Below are 25,582 nucleotides of genomic sequence, written 5' to 3' on the forward strand. Positions count from 1 at the left end.
AAAAAAAGAAGAATGATATCTATATCTATAAATCTATATCTGTGTATAAAAACAGGTGTTATATTGTATTTACAGAAAGGCCTGGCCTTACAAAGATGGCGTATGACTGGTGTCATGTCTTTTCCTTCCGGGTTTTACCCTTCGTCACTGTGACGCGTGACGCACGTACGTCTACCATACCATCAGTTGGCGTATGATAACAATAAACAACCCTGAAACAAGAGATACGCACCAACCGGACCTGTCGCTCGAATTCGACACAAACGCACCAAAAATATGAGCCGAGACAGCTACAGACAGTTGGAGTAACGTCTCGTCAAGTAACGTGGGAGCCTCGTCGGTCCTGACACAAAGGATTTCCGAGTTTTTGTGTCAAGCCTAGGGGAGAACTTGAGTTACGGTCTACCCCTTCCTTAGCCCCCTCTAGCTAGCTGTGGCTCATTCCTTGTTTTTGCACACTTTGTGTTAGTCTGTTATGCAGTTGCCAGAGGACTGTGCTCGCACTCGTTCTCCTCCGCCACCTCTTTGCTCCCTCTCCCCGCTCTCTCTGGCCCTATGTCTCGCTGGCTTTTCCCCTGGTCAGGCTCAATCAAAAAGCGGGCCTGTCGGTACCTCTTACAGCACTACCTCGGTCACTTTTTGCAGGAAAGACTGAGCCTGGACCAGCTGGGCTTGGACCTATACAACGGCAGCGGTGTCATCAAAGAGATCAACCTCGATGTCTGGGTGAGTTTTTAAAAGAGAGGAGAGACGGTGGCCGTCACAGCACAGCGGTAGTCATCGTGTGTTTTTGTCGGACTCGTGCACCCTTGACTGTTTCGCAACAGCGCTCGAGTTCAACAACAATCTCCAACGTCATGCTCTGAGCCTAGCTCGCATTTCTTCAAGGAAATGCACTGATGGGAACACATCATCAGCCAAACAGATTAAGTGTGTCTCTCCTCAGTGTCTAAGCAGTCAGAATGGATATATTCCCTCCTGCCGTGTTGGCTGTATACTTTATTGGCTTTAAAGTCTACACCCAGAGTGATGAGACAAATATGAAGTCATTTCTCTCGTTTCTTTGACTTTACTGACTGCTTCGTCTTTTCCCAGGCTGTCAATGAGCTTTTGGAGTCCCTTGGGGCTCCTCTGGAGATAGTGGATGGCTTTGTGAGCAGCATAGCTGTGACCATCCCCTGGCAAGCTCTCCTGACTGATCACTGCACCTTAGAAGTTTCTGGTCTCCAGATAACATGTCGACCCAAGTACCGCACCTGTAAGTTCACTGAAAAACAAATTCTTGAATCTAGCCGTGGGATTTCCTCCTGGGACACTGAACATGCATCTGTCTGCCTCAGGTTCAGTGAGGGGATCATCCAGGGATTATCATAATTACCCATGCAGTCTCAGTTTGAAATGTGTGGTGCTAAATCACAGTTGTTGTGAAGGTCAATTTGTGCCTGTTTTTATTACCGTTTCCTCAAAAAATGTTCCTGATGTGGAGCTCTTCCTTATGCAGACAAGCATAAATAAGTGTCCATTTGGAATGATTTGATATTCAGGTGCTATTAAAAATTTCATTTTTATATTTTTAATAGAGCCCAAGATGGCATATTCAAATTAGTTTTGTCGGAGTGACAGTCCAAATAGTCCTTTAACTGTCATATTTGAGGAAGAACAACAGCAAATCCCCACAGTTGAGTAATTGGAACCAGAGAATTATTTATTATTTGCTTTAAAATATGACTGAAATAATTGATTGTCAACTATTTTAGTAATTGATCAATTTCTGGACTACCACAAATCAACTAATCTTCTCAGCTCAATGCTGGTCTACAGAAAGCCGAAGAGGTGCAACCCAGATCTCCATGTGTACATTGTTGAATTTATGTCATATACTTTTGACAGTTTAATCATTTGAGCTTATTGTCCCAGCCACAAAGGTAGTGCACACATTTTACTTACACTATCTGTCAGTCAAAGTACAGAGTGAAAATTAGGTGAAAGAGGGTGCATGGTCAAGGCAAGCCTGGTGTTGAATCTTCAGTAATAAATCATTTACACAGTAGTCCTGAAGTACAGAAATCACTGAATCCCATGTGGTTTTGTTTGTACTCAGCTGGGGGTTGGGACTCCCAAGGCTGGTCATCAAGCATGACCTCCAGCATGCAGCTGGCTCAGGAGTGCCTGAAGGACCCCCCGGAGACATCCGAGGAGCCGCCCGCCCAGCTGGAGGGGCTTGAGATGTTTGCACAAACCATTGAGACGGGTAAGTGAAACCTGTGTGTGTTTTCACTTTGTGATGAAGTGACAGTGTCAACATACAAACATCAAGATTTCCACCACAGTAGTAATGAGCACTCTGACAGAATCACAGAATATTTCTCCCAATGGAAACCTGGTCTGAACACAGACAGCCAAGAAGAGATGATTTGAAAGATCAGTGCTAATGAACCTTTGCATGTCTCTCATCTCATCTGTGCTTGCAGTCCTTCGTCGTATTAAAGTCACCTTCATAGACACTATCGTTCGCATCGAGCACCAGCCCCTGGACCTGGAAACAGGTGTTGCCTTAGAGATGCACATCAAACGGTAGGTCCTAGAAGTGAGCTGCAAAGAAAAGGATGACCTTTTGATTATTGCGCCTCCTTCGTCATTTTCTGTCCTTTATGTTGCATATTTTATATGTTCTCTTTGTTAATACTACACTAAATGTAAAAGTATCTATCCTGTTTTGTGATAAACTAATAGTCCTGCAAAACAGACACAGGTCACTTATGCTGCTGTTCTCATGGTGAAACTTGCTGACAGTGAGCAGCTCATTTTGAAATGCAACTTCAAAGGTCACTTCTACAGTTCATTTGGCAATAGTATATTTATAGAAAAGCCTACCTGTGAATTACACTGCTCTATAAATATGAAAAGGATCTACTCAGAAGACTCACTTAATTTGTTCTGCAAAAGAATTTATTGCATGTAATTCGACTAAGTTACTCTCATCATTACCTTGAAACACCCATGGCAGTGTTAAGTTTGGGAGAATCACATAGAACGTATTCTCCCCTCTCATCTTCATTTCTGCTCCATTTTCTTTAGTAAACACATCATCTAAACACTAGATTTCAAGGCCTGATGGGAGCAAAAACATATAAGGTGGTTGTGATAAATTATTACATCTTCACAGCTTTCTAAGTAGTTGAAATCAATGCATTATTTATGAAATCAAATCTTCTTTACGGGTATTTTGCATTACACTGAAATTTCTGCATGCTGTTCATGAAGTGACTCTGTAAATGTTTGTGTTTGTGCATTTTTGGTTCTGACTTCTTCATTTCATCGTTTCACTGGATGGGTAACACTGTGTGGGCCTCCTTTGTCAAAGTGCACATATGCACAAGTGTTTGTGTTATCAATGGGCCATGGTCATAAAGGGGGGGGGGGGTGCAAACTGAAACACAAACTGCAAACTGGAGCTGAACCTTTTTAGGCAATCCCGCATCAGCACTTATATTACCGTCAGGGGACAGGCAAAGCAAAATGGAAGCCAAGAATTAGATTTCATCTTCTCGCTGCTCATCAGCAGATAAGGAGAAGATGCCCCTGCTCAGTTATGAACTTGCACTCCTTGGCCTTGTGTCGTGAGACGGCCTCACTGTGAAGCTCATTTTAAACAGGGCTGGTATTGATGAGGTCATTCACCTGAACAGGGTTTTATCAGTGGCCACACATTACTGCTGGCCTGTGTACCTAAGGTGTCGTTAATATGTGATGTCAGGGAAGTCTGTGACCTTGACATTGATGCATTTGTTTACCGTGGCCACAGCAGAGCGTTAACTGGTTGGTTTGACTATAGAAATAAATGATAATCATGATTTATTGAAAGCAATCATTGTTCTTAAAGATATGATGTATTTTTATTGCAATCGTTATTTTCAGATGCAGTGTTCCGTCCTAATCAGATAAACTGTGAAAGTATTGTGAAAACTGAATTTGCAACCCATCCCTACACACATGTGCGATTAACACCAGGTAGCCACTGCCGGGTTTCTGTGTTTATTTCCACTGGTGCCACATGTCCTCCAGTGCGGTTTACTGTGACACTGTTGAACCCTTTTTGTTTTTGTGGCTTATCAACAAAGCTGCTCAGTATGGCTGTGTTGATCTAGGGTCAGTGGCCAGAAGGCTCTGTCATCTCAAAGGCTTTATTTCGAACAGAACAACTGGTTTATAGATAAAGTGTTTGCTTGCACTGTGTTTCCCCAGGCTGGAGTACTTTGACGAGGCGGTGCGAGATCCAGCCAGCCAGACTACTCTGCCTGTTGACATCCACCAGCCGCCCGCCTTCCTGCACAAGATCCTCCAGCTGAGCGCTGTTCAGCTGTTCTACGACAGCACCGGCACAGTACAGGTAATGGATACCACACTTACCACTTACACTTTATGTGTAATCTTTATATATTTTTTTGTTTCTCTTCTTCACTAGTTTTGACCCTTTTTAAAATTTCTCTCACATTTCAATTCATTTATTTCTATATTTTACTTACCCACATACTTATCAACAAGGTCATGAAAGATTAAGCAAACTGAAAACAAAAAAATATCAAAGAATAATCCCTCAGAAATGGATGAATGCTCAAAATGCTCACACAACACTCTGCGCCACACCACGAGCAGCCCAGCTGCTGATGTGGATTAATAAAAGGGTCTTATAACTTGTTGGGAGCTCTTCCAGCTACTCAGGTAATCAACTTCTTACCCCTGCAGTGGTGTCTGAACAAAATGACATTTTTCTCTCTTGCTACTGTTGCAAAAGAACAAAGTAGCAACAGCTGTTTTTATGTAAAATGTAAGCTTATTTCTTGACAGTGGAAACCTGACATAAATGTGTAAATTTGTAAACTTGGATTAACATATCACTGTGGATCTTCTTGGTCTTTGGATGTTTTTTTTGTATATGATTAATTGTCTGCAATTGGCTTGTCGTAAACAAAGGAAATGTGCCATGATGTCTTTAACTCTAGTGACTGTGCAGACATGAAGCAGAAGGGAGGGAAACAAGAGGGTAAATGACATAAAGAAGAAAGGTAAATTTAATTTATAACCAGAAATGCTTAAAGATTCCCCCTAATTTATTAGGGTCCCCCTGAGGGGGAATGCGCAGAATCAGCCACAGCAAGTGAAGGAGAAGAGGAGGAGGAGGAGGAGGAAGAAGAAGAAGAAGAAGATGAGGAAGAAGGGGAAGAAGAAGCAAAAGCCCAGACATCCCCTCCCTGTCCTCCATCTCAGCCACTGCTCATAGGAAGCTGCTCCGGTTTCATCGAGACCACCGTCAAGATCAAACAGAATGACATGCTGCCTGGACCAAAGGTGTGTGTGTGTGTGTGTCTGTTTGTGGCTGTGTGTGTGTGCGTGCGTGCGTGCATACTGTAACATACTGAAAGATTAGTAAAAGCAACTACTCTCTCATATTGACTTGATTCTGTTTTTATATGTTCATCAGTTGGAGTTGGATGGGAAGGTGGGCTGTGTCCACATGCTGCTGTCTCCAGATCAAATAACACATCTGACAGACCTGCTGGCAGCCCTCTGCATCGACACTGGTATATTAAAACACAGCCACTGTGATAAATAAGCAGCCTGCCATTTCACTTTGACTTTTGTGTGTTATGTTTAACATTGTTTCATGGTGGTTATGGCATGAAACGAGGATGAGTCATGCGTGTCTCTGATTTAAGAAATGATTGTGATTTGGCCAGCTTATATCTGATGGCAAGAACCAGTCAGTGTACAGTCAGGCCTGTTATGATAACATGAATAAATTATAATCAAATGAACATTAGCCTTCATCCTGTTAACAAACAGAATAGTAAATACTCTTATCTCTTAGTACTTTTGATGAGTAAAATGCACTAATGATGCTTTAATTCATGCATGCACTCACAAACTAAAACTACGAATTTACTGCTTATTCAATATTTCTTCTAGGTAAGGTAATTGGGTGCCTTCAGCTTTTAGCAATACATAATGTAAGAGTCCTCAAAGGCAGGAGGACTCTGAATAGAACACACTGACAATGAGCCTGTGCTGTTTCCTCTGTTGTTTAGAGCTGCAGAGTAAGGTCACAAACATCTTTAAATGCCTCATAAATGTGAGGTCACGCTCGGCCTTCACAATCTCTTTGTCTCTCACACACATTCATAAAGCTGTTTCTGTGTCCTCTCTCCCCCAGAGCCCGAGACTAAGTGTGGTGGAGTACACAGTCGTCCATTAGATTCAGATGACCTGCGTATGATTGAAGAGGACCTCAGTAAGCAGCTGGGCTCCAGTCCCAGAGACAGGGAGTGGGATATTGAGCCTGAGCTGGAGCCCTACATCACCACCCTGGAGAATGGAGGTACGCAGAGCAGCATAGGTCAGCTTGTAAACTATCCGTGTAAGAAAATAAAATAAAATGTAGCAGCCATACAGTATATACCGGTAGGTTAACATATAACCTTATGAATCTCAAGATACAGGAAATCTGTGTAAAATGCAAAAAGAGAATTTCAAGCCCCTTTTACACATCCTGTTCAAAGGGGGGAACAGTCGCTGTTACATATAAAATGTAGGAACACAGAATGGGGGGGGTTCTGCATTTAAACCAGCAGCGGACGTTGTAATGGAGCTGAATCGACGTCTGTGTACTAACATAAAAGTAAAAGGGGCGTCAGCGTTCAATGAGAAATCTTGGTGGTGTGGAAATGATTTTGGAAACACTAATTTCCTTGCAGTAATGTGCCATGAAGTGTATGTGTATACTGTAGTATTTAATCACTGTGTGTGTGTGTGTGTGTGTGTGTGTGTGTGTGTGTGTGTGTGTGTGTGTGTGTGTGTGCGCGCATGTGTGTGTGCGCATGTGTGTGTGCGTGCACCTGCACCTGCAGAAATGTTTTACTCCATGGGCCCTGCTGGGATGACCAGCAGCGTGACGTCTGTGCGCTCTGGCAGCGAGCTGTCAGACAGTGATATGGAGTCTTCTACACACAGTCTAGCCAGTTTCACACAGCCTGCAGCATTGTCTGCACAGGTACAGCCTATATGTGTGTGTGTCTTTACAGTTTAAAGCATTTGGTAGACAGGCCATACGTAGAGCAATTGTTGTTGTGAGGCTGAAAAAACATCAGAAAAAGGAAGATTATGTCCTTGATTTTTTTTTTTATTCCTTGATTAGTTCCCAAATTCTTAATATTGGTATGATATAGTATTGCAGACAATAGTATTGGTATTTCTAATATTAAATTTATGTGATTTTGTCTTTTTCTTCACAAGATATTGTGCAAGCGTTTTCAAATAGCAGTAGCAAGATGTGCTATGAAATTATGTGTGCTCTTACTTTCCTTACTTACAAAACATACTTATTAGCATAAACATACCTATCCAATTACAAGCAATCTCATTTAGACTTTAATTCTCCCTGCCAGGGCATGGTGAACTGTTCCAGGAGATATCCTGTAGCGGGCTGTCTGCAGAGTCTACCCCAGTCAAGCAACCGGACCAGAGGTAAAACCACTGCAGTCCTGAGGGGAGGGTTTACATCAGTAGTTTGGAGGAATCTTAAGGTCTAAAATACGAAGTGCTTGACTGTCGTCAAAATTATACTAAGTTGCTCTTAATTTGCATAATTACAGCTCAAATTTCCTGACTTACATTGCCTTTTGTCTGTGTTAATTAAGAAGAAGTGTGTCCTTAAAAATGCAACTGAGCTCTCATTTTTTTACTTGCAGGACGCTCACACAGCAGCCAGACAGAGCAGATGAAGCCCGATGCATTGTTGCGACTGACCATTGGCGGCCTCACCTTGACCCTGCTGCAGGAGGACCCGCCCTCTAGGCCCGACGGAACCTCGTCATTGGCTCAGGTGTCTCAGGTGTTCTTCCGGGAGCTGGCCTTCTTCAAGGACAGCATGTTCAGCGAGAGAGACTTCCACCATCTGAGAGGTGGCTTTGCCAAGGCCTGCCCACACTCCCATCTCAGGTAGAAAAACATAGACAGATATTGTCTTTGGTGAGTTCAATTTATGCGACGTGGCTACATACCTAATTTCATTTTTCAGTAATAACAGATAGGATTCAGTTGACGGTACAGTAAAACCTGTACGTCCTTTTCGTAACAAGATGTTGCTCAGAAAACAAATGAGATGCAGAAATATATATTTCTGAAAAAGAAAACCTTGATGAAGCTAAATAGCCTGTAGGTTTTAGGAATGTGTTATATATCTGTAAGGTTTTCATCATTTGCATTATGTAAATTGCAGCACGCCATACTGAAAATGTGTCGTACTCCTTTTTGTTTTTGTGTTTCTTCTCCCTGCTGGCTTTTTGTTTGCTTCGACTCCCACTCTTGCTGCCTTCAGTACAAATAAACACGCACACACACTGTTCTTGAGGGTTTCTACAAGCTTCTTCTAGCTGAGAATGACTAATTCACGTTGTCCTCTCTCCCAGAGTAACTGGAGCAGCAGTGCAGGTTGCTTGTGAGATGCGAAGCGGGAGACGCCACAGTCGAGCTGTGACCTCTGACCTTTCCTTCAGCAGACTGGAACTGTTAGAGTGCCTCTGGGAGGATGGAAAGCCTCTGTACAGTGAGGTACAAAATCTTGTCTGCCTGTGTAGCTCTGACTCTTAATATCTTTGTGCCAAGATCTTATCGTCTGTTTGATCATTGTATTAAATTTTCAATGTGGCCAGTATCGTTTACAGTGCACAGTAAGTAATCAAATGAAAGTTATCTGAAAGTAGTTCATGTTTGTTGCTCTCTTAACAAACTGATAAGGGAGATTTGAGAGAACAGTGTCTCTGTGTGTCTCTTTCCAGTTACTTCAGTTCCAGAAAGCTGGCATGTTCACGGTTGGAGCTGCAGCCAGACCATGTGCTCAACTACACTACGGCCTCAGTGAAAAACACCTACGTAGGGTATGCATTTATACACACACACACCCTTACAGGATATATGTTTAAAAATGTGTCTTAAAGCAATAGTATTTGTTTATAAGTAATTTTCAGTTCGTTTTTATGTGAAATGTCATCTTACATCTCAAAGTACAAAATGTGCCGTGCAAATCGTGTTTGGTTTGTGTAGCACATAAAGTGGTGTAGTGTCACAGTGTTAACACCAGGCCCTGACAAAGACTGCTCTTTAAAGTCAGGCTGTGAGGATTGACAGGAGTCAGACAACAGGAAAAAGTACTTATTCTAAAATACAGCATGCCTACAAGTGAAGCGAGTTAAAAAAGTAAAACAGAAAAGAGGTATATAATTTTAAAGGCTTGTGCCAAACTTTTTTGACTTAAGTTTCCAATGCATTATGTCAATAAGTGCCCTCACTAAGATAGAAGTAGAAGTGTGTGTGTGTGTGTGTGTGTGTGTGTGTGTGTGTGTGTGTGTGTGTGTGTGTGTGTTTACTTGCATTTGTGGAGAATTGGGTCACTCATGTTGTTGACACATAAATCCATTTACACAGTCACATTGTCGGGACTTGCGTTCGTTATAGGGACAAAATGCAAGTCCCCGTAACATAAATCATTAAATGTTTTGGTGAAGACTTGGGTTAAGGTAAGGGTAAGGGTTAGTGTAAGGCAAGTAGTAGTTATGGTTAGGGTAAGTCTCCAGTAAATGAGTTAAAGTCTATGTAATGTCCCCAAAAGCAATGGAAACACGATCGTGTTGGTGTCCTGGCAGGGTAAACAGCGTGTGGTGCGGCGGGAAAGTGTAGTGCGGGTGGAGCTGGCAGAGCTGAGTGCCGAGCTGGACCTGGACATCCTCAGTCGGCTGAAGAGCCTGAGCAAAGCCTTCAGCCACTGTCCCACACAGACCGCTGGACCTGGACTCATACAGGTACCACACATACATTTGTTTCATCATAGAGAAACTGTTAACATTATGACACCATTGACTGAATACACAAGTCAGCATACCTGTTATAAACCTGTTTTTGTTCAAGGATGATTAAGTATACCAGCAATAAAGGCAGTTTGTAATGAGGGTGGAAATACATTTTCCTCATACAAGCTGAACCTCCTAACTTGATGTAGCTCTTCTGCACAGCAGCCCGCCTGTGTTATAAACCACACTTCCCCATAAGTGAGCAGAAAAGCATTCAAAAACACACAGTACAATTTTAACTTTAGTAATCCCGTTTGGTTTTGCAGAGTCATGGGTTTCTACGTCAGCATGACATTTGAAAACCCAAAATACACAAAAAAGCTTGACGAGGCAATCCTGTCATATGTGACCGACCGTATTTGTGCTGACACAAACATGAACCAAGCTGCGAGAGATAGACTAAATAAGCACTTCTTCTTCTTAAGTAGCCACTAAAGCTTCCCAGCGGTCAACAGTGACCGACGACAACTGGCTAGTGTCTGTAACTCTGTGAATCAGTTCTAAAAATCCATGTTCACTCACTATTGATAAATAAATCTCACTCTGTCTTTTCTCACTTTCTTTCCCCTCAGACCCAGAGCAGTGAGCTGTGCTCCTCCTTCACCCTCCTCTCCCCCCACGCCATCCTCAGGCTTCGCTTCCCCATACCCGACCTGCGGCCTCTCCCTAAGCGTCGACCTCCGACCCAGAGGGCTGTGCGGCAGGAGACCCTGGTACTGGAGCTGATGGAGCTGGAGCTGAAGCACCAGGAGGCCCCGGACCTCCAAAGCGAGCAGACTGCCCCGGGTCAGCCATGGGCTCCCTGCCTCACCCAGCTGCTGGAGGCCTCCTTCACCGACCTGCACGGTGGGAACACACACAGACCCTAAACAGTAACTGTGTGTGCTGACTGAATATTCATGAAAAGAGCAACAGAAGATAGACATACAGTATGCTGACCAATACCCACTGATCAACATAAACAGTCCAGCGTGTTTTCAGTTTCAACCGTTTTAAACAAGCTAATCCACTCTGTATCAATATCGCTCTCCTGAGAGATCCGGTTTTTAAAAGCATTAAAACAATAAGACAGTAAAACATATCTAACAGTTTAACTATAATCATTTCAATCGGGGACTTGAGTTAACGTCTTATCTTTAGAAATCAATGGAAAGTGCCACGTTTTTGTTAATACAGTACCATGAGTCATTTTTTTTTTGATACGGAGATGGTGGAAGTTCCTTTATGTTGTATGTTTCACATTATAAAGGACACAAGATTGTACTAGAGATTGTAGAATTCCTGTTAGTCCATAATGTTGTAGCTCTACAAAATGTGTCCGTCTGTAAGACTTTGCTGTTGCATGTAGTCCTGACCTGGCGACAGTTTGAACACAATAGAAAATTGACGTATCGTGTCTCACCAGGGTCATACGAGGGCTGGGAGGGCGGCTCTTTCCCCTGTATCAGAGTGAAGAAGAACCGGGATTCTCTGCCCAGGTTAGTTGTGATGATCAAGAGAATAACTAGAAATCAGCACTTCATTGTTCAGAAGCTCTCAGATTCTGCGTTGTAGCCCTCAGCATAGATTCAACGCACAAGTACAAACTGCACTATTCTTGCCAAAAATACTGTCTTAATGTACTCTACAACAAGTGAGGATTACTTGTTTCTGTGAACAGGATATCAGTGCATGTGCGAGGAGGTGAGGCTCAGGGCCCGACAGCAGGTCTGGATGGGATGAACCTGGGCCTCATCAGGGACCTCGGGGCCGCCTTCTTTGAAAGTCACTGTGAACTCAACGACAAAACCAGCTCTCCATTCTCCTCCAACCGCACCATGTTTGAGACTGAGGAGGTGCACTGACACAGAAAAATTGACCCCTTGTACCAGCCATCATCATCAAGAATCCAAACCAATCTCATTCCTCCTCCTTCCTTGTTTTTAGATGGTGATTCCAGCTGACCCAGAGGAGATGAGGCAGTTTCAGGCGCAGTGTGTCGCTCAGTGTCAGTGTGCTGTGGACATCAGCCTGCCGCTGGCCTACATCCTGCTGCCCAGCAAACAGGCCTTCCAGAGCATCTACAACAGGTACATCAGCAGAAGCACATGTATGATTGCTCTTTTCAAAGCTAATATTATCCGGGTATCCCTCACGAAAGCTGTTTTAATTTATACTTAGAATTATATTTAATTTAAAATGTACTCAATACTTTTATTAAAGTCTTCGCTACATATATGAGTCTGGACAGAAATGTCAACTACAACTTGACTTGGTGGAGGCATACAGCCACGAGGTGGTATTCCTAATTTTTTTTTCATGTTGCTGGTGTCCTTGTACTTGAGTTGCTCATGTGGAACTGTTAGCTATGTTAGAAATAGCTTCGTCTTCCAGATTTGTTCCTTCTTGGTCTTTTACATTGGTCCTGCATCAGAATTAATTTTCCTCCCCCACCCCTTCGTCCAAAAGGATCAATAACGATCTGTTGATGTGGGAGCCTCCTCCTCCCTCGGCCCACAGCCCCGACCACAGCGGCCATCACCGTGACGAGTTCCAGCTGTGCAAATCGGCCTTTAGACTGGGTGAGTTTGATGGAAAAACTTAGACAACATGTAAATCTATTGGAGCAAGTAGCCTGCCAAAACATCTTTTATTAGTCAAGTAGTTTGTTTGTGTTGAATTTGGATAAGGGTGGAAGAGATTAACCAGATTAATGTGTTTTCCTCTGTCTTTTGTCTTTATGCCACAGACTCAGATTCAGAGGAGGACGAGCCTCACTTCTACTTGGCCAGTGAATCAGCTGGAAGGACTCAACAGTCAGCTTCCCGGCCCAACCACAACCTCAGCCTCCTCTCCCTCACTGTGATTATTGGCAAAGGTCGCCTCCAGGCCAGAACAGACAGGAAGGTGGGCCATGTGGCTGCTAGCCATAGTATTAGAAGACCCTGACTATAATGAGACGAGGGCAGCGCACTTGCACTCATAATTGGCTTGATCCAGAGCAGGACATTGAAGTCATGTCTCAGAGACTTGAGACTGGACTTGGACTTGGTTCAAAACCCTTCAAACAGCTCCCCTTGACCCATTCACAATTTGAATAATATCTGTTTTTTATCTAGTAATTTTTGTGGTTCTCAACCTTTTCTATTTCATCATATTGATTCAGGAGGACCAGAGTCATGGGGAAATTGTGCTCGATCTGGAAGGTGGGAAGATATTCAGTGTGGCACAGCACCAGAATGACCCCAATCTCAACTTCCTGTGTCTGGAGAGCAAACGAGTGGAGCTCTACCATCGAGGTGCACATTTTCTTGTTGTCTCCATACCTTTTATTGTAATATAATTTCCTCCTAATTCTCCTCTATTAATTATGTTAAAGTAGATTGAATGTTAAGAAGAAAATTAATTTCTTCCCTGCTCCAAATCACTACAGCGGTGGTGAAAGACACCCCCATCCCACAGCGGCTGGAGATGCCCAACTTCACTCCCCCAAAGCACTTGGACCCAACCATCTACCCCACAGAGGTGGGTGTGAGTAGTGTAAGCAACAGGGAGGGGGAGCCACAGATGTTGTCCACAGCCATTAAAGTCACACTGGACCCACAGAGGAGTGTCAAGGTACGTCCTCCTCAAACGCCTGATTTTGCAGCTGGTGCGACTTTGAAATGAAACACGGTTTGATTTTGTTTCTCCATGTAGGAGTTTCTGGTTGCCCTTCGACTTCAAGGTGCCACCATGCGACATTACATGACGCAGACCAATCACAGCTGGCACGAGCAGGTGAGAAGCAGGACAAGGAAAGTCCTCGCACATATCATACAGTATTCTCAGCTTCTTCTTGTCAAGTTCATGAAAGGAAAAATTCCCCCTAAATCACTTTCCTGCACTTTAACTCAGTTACAAACAATGTCCCGTGTATTTCCATCTGTATTTATTATTTACTTTCCAGGCATTCTGATCTGTTCTTTTATTTCACGTTTTACTTACCCAATGAAATGAAAAATGTAAAGGGAAACAGCAGGAAAATTTTCAGCCATCTTAGAGATACGTGTCAGTCCCTCAGAGTCAGAAAATAGCTTCTTCTCTACACCAACATTTTTCACATTCCACATTCATGTAGAAATAGAATATGGAATACAAGAGAATACAAGAGAGTGAGATGACAGTTTCTCTAGTAGCAATGGACCAGAGTGCAGTGGAGGAGTGAGATGTGTTGTGCAGTTTCCAGCTACATAAACTGTGTATTACCTGCAGCTGCATCATTCAGGCGCTTGATTTGGTGTAAATCCCTGATGTAGACAGTGGTGGAGGAGGTATTCAGATCCTTTACTTAAGTAAAAGTATGAAAGCATTATCAGGAAATGTACTTAAAGTAGTGAAAGTGAAAGAACTCAATGCAGAGAAATGGTAGTTAATGTTTTGTCAGTTGGCCAGTTGATTAATAGAATAATTGTTTCAGCTCTACTTTATTGTTTGTTTAATTTATATGTTTGAAGCTCTTACTATGCTTTGTGTGCAAAAATATTAATTTGAAAAGCAACCAGTAACTACAGTCAGATTATTGTAGTGGAGTAAAAAGCATAAAGTGAGATGAAAGGAAAAGTAACTCCAGTAAAGTACCTCAATTTTGTACTTAACTGCAGTACTTGTGTAAGGACTTAGTTACATTCCACCACTGGATATAGATGGTTTGAAGAAAGTGGGTACACTAAAAACGGTTAAATTACACTTAATGACAAAGTAACTGAAAGGTTTTATGGTATGTGTGTTATGGTGGATATGGTAGACTCATTATACAGAACAGACAAATATCGACTGAGAATCTTTCCATCCACAAAACAAAATACATAAAAGAAAAATCCAGAGAGTTGGACATATTATTATGACCAGTAACATTTTACCGTCTGTGCTGATAGCTGCTAACATCATCCTGCTTCACCTCACAGGTCCCGACAGCCCTGCCAAAAAAACAAAACAAAAAAAACGTTTTCCTTTCTTTTTTCTTGCTCCCAGAGATAATAAGTATATGATATTACATCGTGGGTTGTAAAATATGATTAATATGACAGATTGCATTACCAAATTTATGTATTGAATGTTATTGTTATTACTGCTGCAAATGCAATTTGTTCCGTTTTATTTTCCAGTTAAACCATTTTAGTTGTGCAGAAAAAGCGCAAATCCAAATCAAATTTGGTGGATGAATTTAAACTGTTTGTCATTCGCCAACCGAGTATGTGTTTGTTCGTTACAGCTGGTTGACTTCCTGGATGTCATCGATGATCCCATTCTGGGATACACAGCACCTGCCGTCATCACTGTCCTCCACACACACCTCGCTACCTGTGCTGTCGACTACAGGTATGTCACAAAAAAAAGTGGTAAAATGAGAGTGTACATTGTACCTTCCTCCCTTTTTTTCCACACTCATCTTGTGATTGTCTGTTTTCCAGACCTCTGTATCTGCCACTGCGAGTGTTGTTCACTGCAGAGTCCTTCTCTCTGTCCAGTAATATCATCGTAGACACTGCCACCTTCCACCTCAGGTATAGTTCACTGGCTGATCATGAAGATTGGCCAATAAATAAAACAAATATTGAAAAAGAAAAAGACTAAAATCAGTTACACTTATTGTAACAATAACTATTTTGAAATGTTGCTTCCTGTTTGTATCACATTATATGAACTGGTGACTCAGATTTTTGTGTAAGTTGTGTTTTGTTATGTCGTGGTCAGATTCATCCTGGATGACTCTGCTCTCTACCTCTCTGACAAATGTGAGACTGACACCGTGGACTTGAGGAGAGGTGAGACACATGATGCACATGCTGTGTACACTGCAGAAAGTCCTGTTTATGTGTCATTAACTGAACCTTTCTTTTAGTGCTCGCTCTACAGGGATGCTCATGGGCATCTTACATTCAGGCCAATACAATAGTCAGTACTAGTGGTGTAAACAAGAATCGCTTTCGAAAAGAGTTGCAGTCCAATAAAAGCCTCCTTGTGTCTTCTTGTCACAGACTATGTGTGTGTTCTGGACATTGACCTGCTGGAGCTCGCCATCACCACATGGAAAGGCAGCGATACGGGCAAGCTGGTGAGTGTTCGCCATGTGTTTACATACCTGTGTTTCCTTCACATTCACTGAGCAGCCACGAAGCACCGCAGCATAAAAATGACTACCCCTGCCAGAGAAAAATGTGAGGGTAAACAAAACATTGTAATTTAGTTCAATTTCCTTCAGAAACCACAAACGAGCACAGGCCCCGTGTTTATAAATATTTGTTTTACCATAATGAAGTTTCACTATAATAATAGCTTCAAGCAGCAGTTTAAGACTAGGATCACTTTTCATTTGGACATGGAACCAAAACCATCGAGGCAACAGTAAACTTGTCCTCCTTCAGCAGTGATGCAGCTGTCCTTTTAGCCAATCAGTAACAAGGTGTATAAATGTGAGAATGGTTGGTTTAGAGTTTGTTATGTAACAGTGCAATCGGGCTGCATTTTAGTAGTCATCAGCTACTCCCATAAACAAGCGAACTCGTCCATTAATCACGGGAGATATATCTTATTTAACCTTGGCCTTAACCTTAACCCTCAGCAACTTGTCTGAGCTGGAGATGCTGTTTGCCTCAGTAACAAACATCGTGACTGCTTTCTAACTTCTCGAAATGCCTTAGATTCTGTTTATTTTGCATGTCAGAACGTAGAAAGTGACAGTTCAAACAAATCTGTGTTGGCAATGTTTTTTTTTTTTGTGGCTCTCTCTTTTTGTCTGCTGCTTTAGCGCCCCACGCTGCGCAGTGTTAAAGTCGCGCACGACAACTGTGACTTGTCAGAACAGCTACCCAAAGCGCCCCCAGTCGCAAGTCCGCTGTAGCTGCATTGCCATGCTTTAGTACAGTACACTCTAAAACCACACATGAGCGATTAGTGTGCAACAATGGAAGGTGTCGACTAGTGATTTTGATAGTCGAGTGCCTACAATTAAGTGATGTTTTGTATGTTCGTTTGCATTGTCTAGCCTTGTCTTTGAGTCATTTGTTTTATTAATTTTATAGTTATACCGCTAAGGTAGGGCCAGACGGTTAATCAAACTGTAATTAAATTACGATTTTGGCCTTCCACGATTATTACAAGATAATCAAAGTAAAAAGATTGTGATCACACCTTCCATTTCACAATGGTGTTGTTTTGCACACTCCTTCCCTTTACAGCAGTATGATCTTGCCCCTCCTTAAAATCCCAAACACCCTCAGCCAAGTTGTTGCATGTTTAGTTCAGCTCGAGCTGAGATGGTGGAAGGAGACCATCTAAGAGAAGTAAAACCAATTCAGCTGTTAGACAGAAAGATATCACATGACACACAGGTGTGCACAGAAAGTGCACAAACACACACACACTCATACACAGTGAACTCAGGTTTTTGAAAATCTTGTGTTTGATGTATTTCATGAAAGATGAAAAAAACAAGTGAACAAATGTGTTCATGGAGACTGATCCAAAGTGCATCCCTGGCAAATTGTTCAACAACATCACTGTAATTCCACGTATTTTCCTCTCTGTCACCATTTTTTATTATTTCTAAATTTACTTCCTCTGTATCCCTTCTTTGTTCTCCAGTCTCAGCCTCTCTTTGAGCTCCGTTGCTCCAACAATGTGGTCCACCTTCACACCTGTGCTGACTCCTGCGCTGCCCTGGTCAATATGCTGCAGTACCTGGTCTCCCAGGGTGACCTACACCCCCCACCGCGACATGCTTCACCCACCGAAATCGCTGGCCAGAAACTACCAGTAAGGCCAGCATATTTACTGGAGAAATAAAATAATGAAGCCAAGGAAAGAATAATGTTAGATGTTGTATTTCCTACATAATAAATAGTGAATGAATGCAATCATGTTGCAGATTTGTTCTAGAGAACAGAACAGTTCCACATATGTTGAAAAGTGGTATAAAGATGCCTTCAGATTGCCTAATGTCGGTGTTATATTCTGTCTTGTTAGCTGTCAGAAAGTCCTGCGTCTGTGCTGCCCTGCCCCCCCGCTGAAACCGCTGAGATCAACCAGTACGACCTGGCTGATGCCTTAATCGACACAGAGAAGAGCCACAGAGAAGAGTGCTTAGATCCAGGTACTGCAGAGTTTGTTTTTAACACAACTGAACATCCAAATGGGATACGGTCGAACAAAGTTGTGCAATGAGCTACGTTTCCTTGTGTAGCGTATTGTCACATCTTGACTCAATGAGATAATCACATTTAATATGTTTTGGGGTTTTTATCATCATAATCATTCTATATCAACTTTTAAAACTTAGTACTGTACTCCAAAAATCAATTTCTTAGCTGTATTGGATGAGCTAGAAGGGTGCAAAGGCTTTTTAGGAGTCAGCACCTCAGATGTGGGTTTCCATACAAGAGAGTGTGGCTTTGTGTTGTTGCACAACTGTACAGACTTATGTGTTCTAGCTGGCAAAGACTGATGATGAATTGCTTTTCAGGAAGGAGAACAAACATGAAACTCTGGTTCAACTCTGGTCCCCTGGTTGCACAAATTTTACAAACGCAGTAATAGCATCTGACAAAGTGTTGTAATTTATACCTGAATGCACATGTGCTCAGGAGGTTTTTAGTCGCTGTGGAAAAGGGTGGAGTGTTTACATCTTTGTGTGTTGTTAAAACCTTTTTTAAACTCACTCATGGATTCTCTGCTTTTGCCCAGGTTCACCCTCCATGCCGAGAGGCTCGCCTGTCTCCGTCTACCTGTTCCCCGGTGAAGCCTCGAAGCGCAGCCCCTCAGTCCTGCAGGGTGAGGACTCTGAGCTCGACGGACTGGTTGCCACAGCAACAGAGGCACAGGCAGATATGATGTCAGACGAGGGCTCAGAGGGCTCCACTGACAACGACGACTTTTGCATCTTGGAGGCTCCCGGCATGGGTATTCCTGTGAGTCTCTCTCCTTGGTTTTATTGTCTTCTGTCTTTTTTCTTCCCTGTTAGTTTATGTTCCCAGATAGCGTGACTCCTTTTCAGAGCTAACCTGTATGCTTGCTCACAAAATGTCCACTCTTTGGATTTGTTACAGCCCAAGGACGGGGAGCCCGTTGTGACGGTGCTGTCCCCAGGGCCCATCAAAGTGAAGGACAGTCACTTCTCCAGACCTCGAGGCAGCTCAGACCTTCTCCGAGCCCCCAGCCGCTTCCCGGTGCCCCAGAGCAGGGTGGTGCTGCGGGAGATCTCTGTGGTTTGGCATCTCTACGGTGGCAAAGACTTCGGTGGCAAGCCCATGTCCATACATGCCCAGCACGCAAACAGGTAACACACACACAAACACACACTGGCCAACATGAGCAGAAATGTAGTTTCTCATACAATGTTCACATTAAGACACATGATAATCGTTCACCTGAGTGTGTTGTGTGTCCCCCCCATCTCCACCCTGCTCTCTCTACAGAGGTCGCTCAGCCCCTGCTGGTGTTCGTGGGTCCCCGTCTCGCTCCGTCACTTCCTCTCGTCCCCAGAACTCCTGGCGCTGGGCTGGAGGCAGCGGGCGTCAACACACACTGCTGATGGAGATCCAGCTTACCAAGGTATTTATACAGTATGTGTGTACGCTGGCTTGAGATGAAACTGAGACTAGAAGTGGTTGTTAGTTGGTTTATCTTAAAATAGTTTTCTGTTGCAAATACTGAAAGTGATTTGAGAGTAAACATAATTATGTAATTTAGGCTTTTGTGTATTTAAATTTATGCACCGTATGTACCCAGTTTTGATGTTTCGTGATGCCTTGATGGAGAAGAAATGTTTCATCTCAGCTTTAAAGCATTTTGTGTGAAATGACAGTGAAATAAATAGCTCAGCACTTGGGGAAAATGCTTATTGGCTTTCTTGCTGAAAAGATCAATACCACTCTCATAGGCAGATTTTATTGCCTTTTTACAGAGCCAGGCTCGCTCTTTCTCCCTGCCTCCAGTCTTTATGCTTAGTAGCTGTGTGCGTGTGCGTGTGCGTGTGCGTGTGTGTGTGTGTGTGTGTGTGTGTGTGTGTGTGTGTGTGTGTGTGTGTGTATATATATATATATATCACACAGATTTATGAGTGGTATTGTGGTATCTTCTCTTCTTGGCAAGGAAGAGAATAAGGGTATTTCCTTAAATGTTAAATTGTGCAACTTCTTTAGTAGCTCTGCAGTTTCACCAGCATGGAGACACATTTAAACACCATCTTTACAACCTGTTAACCTGTTCCTCCTGTTTTGTCCTCCAGGTGTCCTTCCAACATGAATCCTACCCAGTGGCAGTAGCAGGGCAGGACGGGGAGGGGTCAGTGGCAGCTGGGCTCGGGGTCGGACCCGGGGGTGAGCAGCCCCTCTCCAGGCAGGTATTCATCGTCCAGGAGCTGGAGGTTCGAGACCGACTTGCCTCCTCACAAATCAACAAATTCCTCTACCTCTACACCAGCGAGAGCATGCCCCGCCGAGCCCACTCCAACATGGTGAGGCAGCAGAGAGCCGGGAGGGATGGGATATTGCTTGTGTCAGGTATATGATATCGATTGTGCCTCTTGTTTTTGTAGCTGACAGTGAAGGCCCTGCAGGTGTGTCCAGAGTCTGGCCTCGGCGGTCCAGAATGCTGTCTTCGGATCAGCCTGCTGCCACTACGACTCAACATCGACCAGGTAACTCCGGCTTCTGAGACTGAATACTGACAGGGAGTGCGATCCGGTCTCAGTACATAACTTCCAAAAAGTGGCTTGAGCCGCAGCTGTTCTGTGATTGCTTCAACCCCAAAGATCCATCTTTGTTTGCAAGAAATGATTTTGCATATTAATTCCATGCAGTTTCAAGTAGTTTAGAAAATGAGCCATTGGACACCCCACAGAAATGTCCTTGAGGCACGTTGATTATTTGGTACCATTCAGTCTGACAGGGACCAGCAGACTAGGCTGCTCCTGTGACACACCACACTGGCACATCTAACCAGCCTCTTTGTTTCTGTCTCCTGTCAGGACGCACTGTTTTTCCTGAAGGACTTTTTCAGCAATCTAGCTTCCTTTGTTAACCCTTACCTGCCTGTGGACCCTGCAACTGAAGGTGAGCTACTGATCATGGTGTTTTTTTTAATTCTTTACTACATATTTAATCAATTATCTTTCATATTCATGATCTGTCACACTGGCTTCTCTCATTTGCTAAGCTGCTTTTTGTGGAGTGTGAAATATATAAATAGTGCATATCATTGCTGTGGCATGATTAATTTTTACTAGCTGCAGCACATTAAAATCATTACTCAAACTGATTTTGAGCTTGTTTAGCATTTGATACTATATTTATTCTGAGATAAGCTCTGGTGAAATGTTTTGTTTGCTTGTTTTTTTCAGTGAAGGCAGACCCCTCCCAGAAGGCGTCTGAGGAGGCGGAGTCAGCTGCCAGTTTGGGACCTGACCTCACGGCCTCTGTTGAAACTACCTACAGCGAGCAGAGCTCCTCCTCTGCTGGCTCCACCTCCTCCTCCGACCAGCCAATCTACTTCCGGTATGGAAACTAATTCACCTCAAAGTCTGACTCTGCTTTTATAAACAAAAATTCTCTTAACATGAAAATGTTCATGTGGTGTCTCTGTTCCTACCCTGCTATTTTCAGGGAGTTTCGTTTCACTTCTGAAGTGCCTATCTGGCTGGACTATCATGGCAAACATGTTGTGATTGAACAGGTGAGACGTCATTCAAACAGCTGTCACTCAGCTTGGCCAAAAGCTTATAATAAAGAAATGTAAAGGATTTCTGTATGTTTGATCAGGAATTGTCCAGGCTGACTGTCTTGTCACGCTCCCTCTGCCCTGCTGTTTGTTTCACAGGGAACGTTTGCAGGGATTCTGATCGGTCTGGCCCAGTTAAACTGTTCCGAGTTGAAGCTAAAGAGGCTCTGCTGCAGACACGGGTAGAAATACACACCTCCATACCAACACAGAAGTCTCACTGGTTGATTGAGAGATACATTTCGGTTTCTTTCTTCCAAATCTCCTCAGTGGTTTGTGACCTTTTTTGTGACCACTTGAGTTTTCAGTTCTAAGTTTCTTTCTTCTGCAACACCACTAGTCTCCTCGGTGTGGACAAAGTGATCCAGTACGCCGTCACTGAGTGGCTGACGGACATCAGGAAGAATCAGCTGCCGGGCATTCTGGGAGGTGTTGGCCCCATGCACTCGGTTGTCCAGCTGTGTGAGTTGATGCGGCTTGTCTCTGGTCCAAACACACCATTGTACACACTGTCAGCATAACATTTACATGCTCACTATCCTGTTTTGTCTTCTTTCTCTCTCTTTTTCCCGCTTTCCATCTCCGTGCGTTTGTCCAGTCCATGGAGTGAGGGATCTGTTCTGGTTGCCCATAGAGCAGTACAGGAAGGATGGGCGCATTATTCGAGGTCTCCAGAGGGGGGCAGCATCCTTTGGCACCTCCACGGCATCAGCTGCTCTGGAGCTCAGCAATAGGCTGGTGCAAGCCATACAGGTACTCAGTCTGCACAGGATGTTCAGTACAGGTCATGACTGTGAATTCAAGTTATACAGGAGATAAATTTTGACCATAAATTTGTTACAGGTAGCACAGAGGCAAACAGGCTTATCACTGAGCCTATTAAATTACTGAATGTTATGTCCATTTTTGATGTCCATGTGTTTCTCATACAGGCCACAGCGGAGACAGTGTATGACATCCTGTCCCCAACTCCCCCTCTGAACCGCTTCGCCATCACAGAAGGCCGGGCGCCCTCCAGCCGGCCCCGCAGGGCCGTTCAGCCCGCAGACCTCCGGGAAGGTGTGGCCAAGGCCTACGACACTGTCAGAGAGGTGCGTGCAACCAAACCTCTCAGAATTGATGATAGAACCAACGAGATAACATGCACTCATCTTTCAGCTCTCAAATTCTCGTAGTAGCTGTACTGTCAGCCTTTTAAGGTAATCTGATCATATGAGAAGCTAAATTTAGGGCAACTGTGTCCCGCTGTGACAAGTCAATTGGCCAAGAATTGATTAGTGAAAATTTTGGTAATTTATTTCTTACATTTCATTTTCTCCTGCCTAAAATGGCCAAAATTAGCTGCTTCCAGCCTCTTTCTTTGTCTTCTATGGTATGAAACTGGAAGTCTTTGGCTTTTTAACTATTGTTTAGACAAAAAAGCAATTTGTAGATGTCACCATGACCTGGGAACTATTTTCTGACATTTTATAGATATAGATTATAAGAGTATAGATTAATATATTGATAGAGAGTTCTGACATAAACTTGTTTGAATGTAAATGCACTAAAACATAAAATATTTCGACTCTCTCGCTGCTCTGCAGGGAGTGATTGACACAGCTCAGACCTTGTGCGATGTAGCATCCCGTGGCCACGAGCAGAAGGGTCTGCCCGGTGCTGTGGGCGGCGTCCTGCGGCAGATCCCGCCCACCGTGGTCCGACCTTTGATAGTGGCCTCTGAAGCCACCTCCAATCTGCTCGGTGGCATGCGGAATCAGATCAAGCCAGACGCCCGGAAGGAGGATTTCCTGAAGTGGCGCATGGAGGAAGGCCAAGAATGATGACAGCTTTTTTTTTTTTTTTTTTTTTTTTGTATGTGTGAGAGAGAAAGTGTGTGTGTGTGTGTGAATGAGATCATGATTTTGGAAGGTCAGCTATAGGAGCGAATCTAGTGTTTGAATGTGTATTTGGATGTGTGTATGGACTAATGAGAGTCGGCGTGTGCGCCACTGCAAAAACAAAGCAACGATTAACGACTACTGCAGTTACTGACACCCAGTGTTTCATGTGGCTCCATCATACATTGACTAAACCAGATTTATCATTCTGTTTTGCATTCAGCAAGCAGTCCCTTCATGTACCCTCCCCTCAGTAATACACAAGTCCACATACTATCCTTACTGACTGTTCAGACATATCACTGTCACTCTCACCCGGCTTCATTTTCAGTCCAGCCAAGGGCAGGTAGGATTATGACTCTCAAGGATTCCTTGTTCACAGATACAGATTGTGGACACTTCATGTACTCTGAATTGAGCTGCTTGAAGCTGTGTGTACTCTAGTTTAAAGAGGGAGTTTCTGGCACAATTTTACCATCTTCCAAGGTGCATGGAGAAGAGAAATTGTTTAGTAGTATATAGGTGCAAAGAGACCAACGTGTTTCAGCTTTTGGCAACTATGATGGTTTGGAAGCAGGTGAATTAATGCCAGAAATCCCTGCTCTGTATTCTTATTCACAGATGACTGGCTGCAAACACCAGAAAGAGTTTCCAGCTGATTCATTAAGATGTCAGTTTTTCTTTTTTTGGGGTGCAGTGTGTGTTGAAGCACTTTGGTGTACTTGTTGTCCTGTGCTGCTCATAGTGGAGACAGGTAGAATATTTTAATGAAGTGTCCTTTGCTAACACCCTGCAGACGGTGACAGATGGTTTTTCATCCCAACTTCACAACACATCATTGGTTGAGCTTTGGCCCCACTATGCACCTGCTTCTCTCAGTGCTGTTTTTTGTGCCATAAACCTTGCAGAGTGCCCTTTTTAACTAGTTTGTGTTGCCTTCCTCAATCCTGTACCTTCCCAACATCAAATTTAACAAACACTGGCTCATATTGATAAACACCTGACTGATTACACGCGTCCTGACTGAATAGAGACACCTCTAAACTCTTAACACATTGGATTCAGTAAAGCTTCACAAAATCAAGTCAGACTTCAGTCATCTGAAGCTCATGGTAAACTGTCCAGATGTCAGCCAGTCATTCTTCTACCTGCAGCTCATTCGTGCTTCTGTTTCCATGAAGTGTTAAAGACTGGGATCTGAATTAACATACTCTCTGCTTTGCCCACTTCTTTAGTTGCCTTCCTGCATTTTTTATGTTTCTTTATTTGTTTTTTATTTTGTTAAAACATAAGTATTGTCATACTCGTTTTCAAAATAAGAGTTGAGATGATGTGAATCTGGTGACAATGGAGGATGAAAATGGGGGTTTGTGGTTTAAAAAAAAGTTTTACATTTTTATGTTTTTGGTTTAATAAGTGTAAGGGATATGTGTGTGTGTGCGCGCGCGAGTGACTGAAAGAGTGTGTTTGTGGGGGCGCATGATGCATGTCTGTGAGGGTAACGGGTTGATGCTTGTTACACCTCGTGTGTGTAATTACCATTTACTATATCATAAACTGTATGAATGACCTGTATAATACAAAGACAAGGAGTATACAAAATTAATACAAAAAATAAAAAATGTGATTATAAAAACTGAATGCCATCTTTGCCTGACATTTATGCTGCTAATCAGCACCAGTGCTTTGTTATAGTAGTGGTGGAATGTAAGTAAGTATAATTACTTATATACTGTACTTATGTACAGAATTTTAGCACTTGAGTATTTCCATGCTGTTTTATTCCATTAAATTTGAGAGGCAAATATTTACTTTTCACTTCACTTTTATTTAAGAGCTATAGTCACTTGTTAATTTGCACACTTTTGAGAAAGTTAAGATCTCGGATACAAAACATATGATGGACAAATGAGGTATGATCCATCGCTGTAGATAACAATACCAAAAACTGCATGTAATAGTTCTGTAAGTACAGTATATAACATAAGTCTGCTAGGACAAATGATGATGTACAAAATGTACAAAAGATGTACATTTGCTGACATGTTAATGGCGTCAGTAACA

The 25,582-nt window shown here is 43.1% G+C and overlaps 1 protein-coding gene across 1 annotated transcript; it reads left to right on the top strand.

Annotated features, from left to right (window-relative positions):
• The first annotated feature begins 222 nt into the window (after positions 1 to 222).
• atg2a (autophagy related 2A) lies at positions 223 to 25,159 on the top strand. The gene is made up of 42 exons (XM_041943517.1): positions 223 to 726; positions 1,096 to 1,258; positions 2,102 to 2,251; positions 2,472 to 2,574; positions 4,246 to 4,390; positions 5,119 to 5,349; positions 5,483 to 5,582; positions 6,212 to 6,376; positions 6,906 to 7,048; positions 7,443 to 7,521; positions 7,746 to 7,995; positions 8,466 to 8,607; positions 8,835 to 8,933; positions 9,699 to 9,854; positions 10,475 to 10,748; positions 11,308 to 11,380; positions 11,563 to 11,737; positions 11,829 to 11,971; positions 12,351 to 12,463; positions 12,631 to 12,788; positions 13,048 to 13,180; positions 13,315 to 13,499; positions 13,581 to 13,661; positions 15,136 to 15,242; positions 15,335 to 15,427; positions 15,618 to 15,688; positions 15,902 to 15,978; positions 17,508 to 17,678; positions 17,889 to 18,015; positions 18,606 to 18,829; positions 18,968 to 19,197; positions 19,337 to 19,472; positions 20,149 to 20,376; positions 20,458 to 20,559; positions 20,890 to 20,974; positions 21,262 to 21,415; positions 21,524 to 21,593; positions 21,738 to 21,820; positions 21,979 to 22,100; positions 22,237 to 22,391; positions 22,571 to 22,729; positions 23,225 to 25,159. Exons 1-42 carry the CDS (start codon positions 556 to 558, stop codon positions 23,459 to 23,461), a joined length of 6,063 nt encoding a protein of 2,020 aa, XP_041799451.1. The 5' UTR covers positions 223 to 555; the 3' UTR covers positions 23,462 to 25,159.
• The last annotated feature ends 423 nt before the right edge of the window (positions 25,160 to 25,582 follow it).

This window comes from Chelmon rostratus, chromosome 9 (genome assembly GCF_017976325.1).
Source record: "Chelmon rostratus isolate fCheRos1 chromosome 9, fCheRos1.pri, whole genome shotgun sequence".
Lineage (NCBI taxonomy): Eukaryota > Metazoa > Chordata > Actinopteri > Chaetodontiformes > Chaetodontidae > Chelmon > Chelmon rostratus.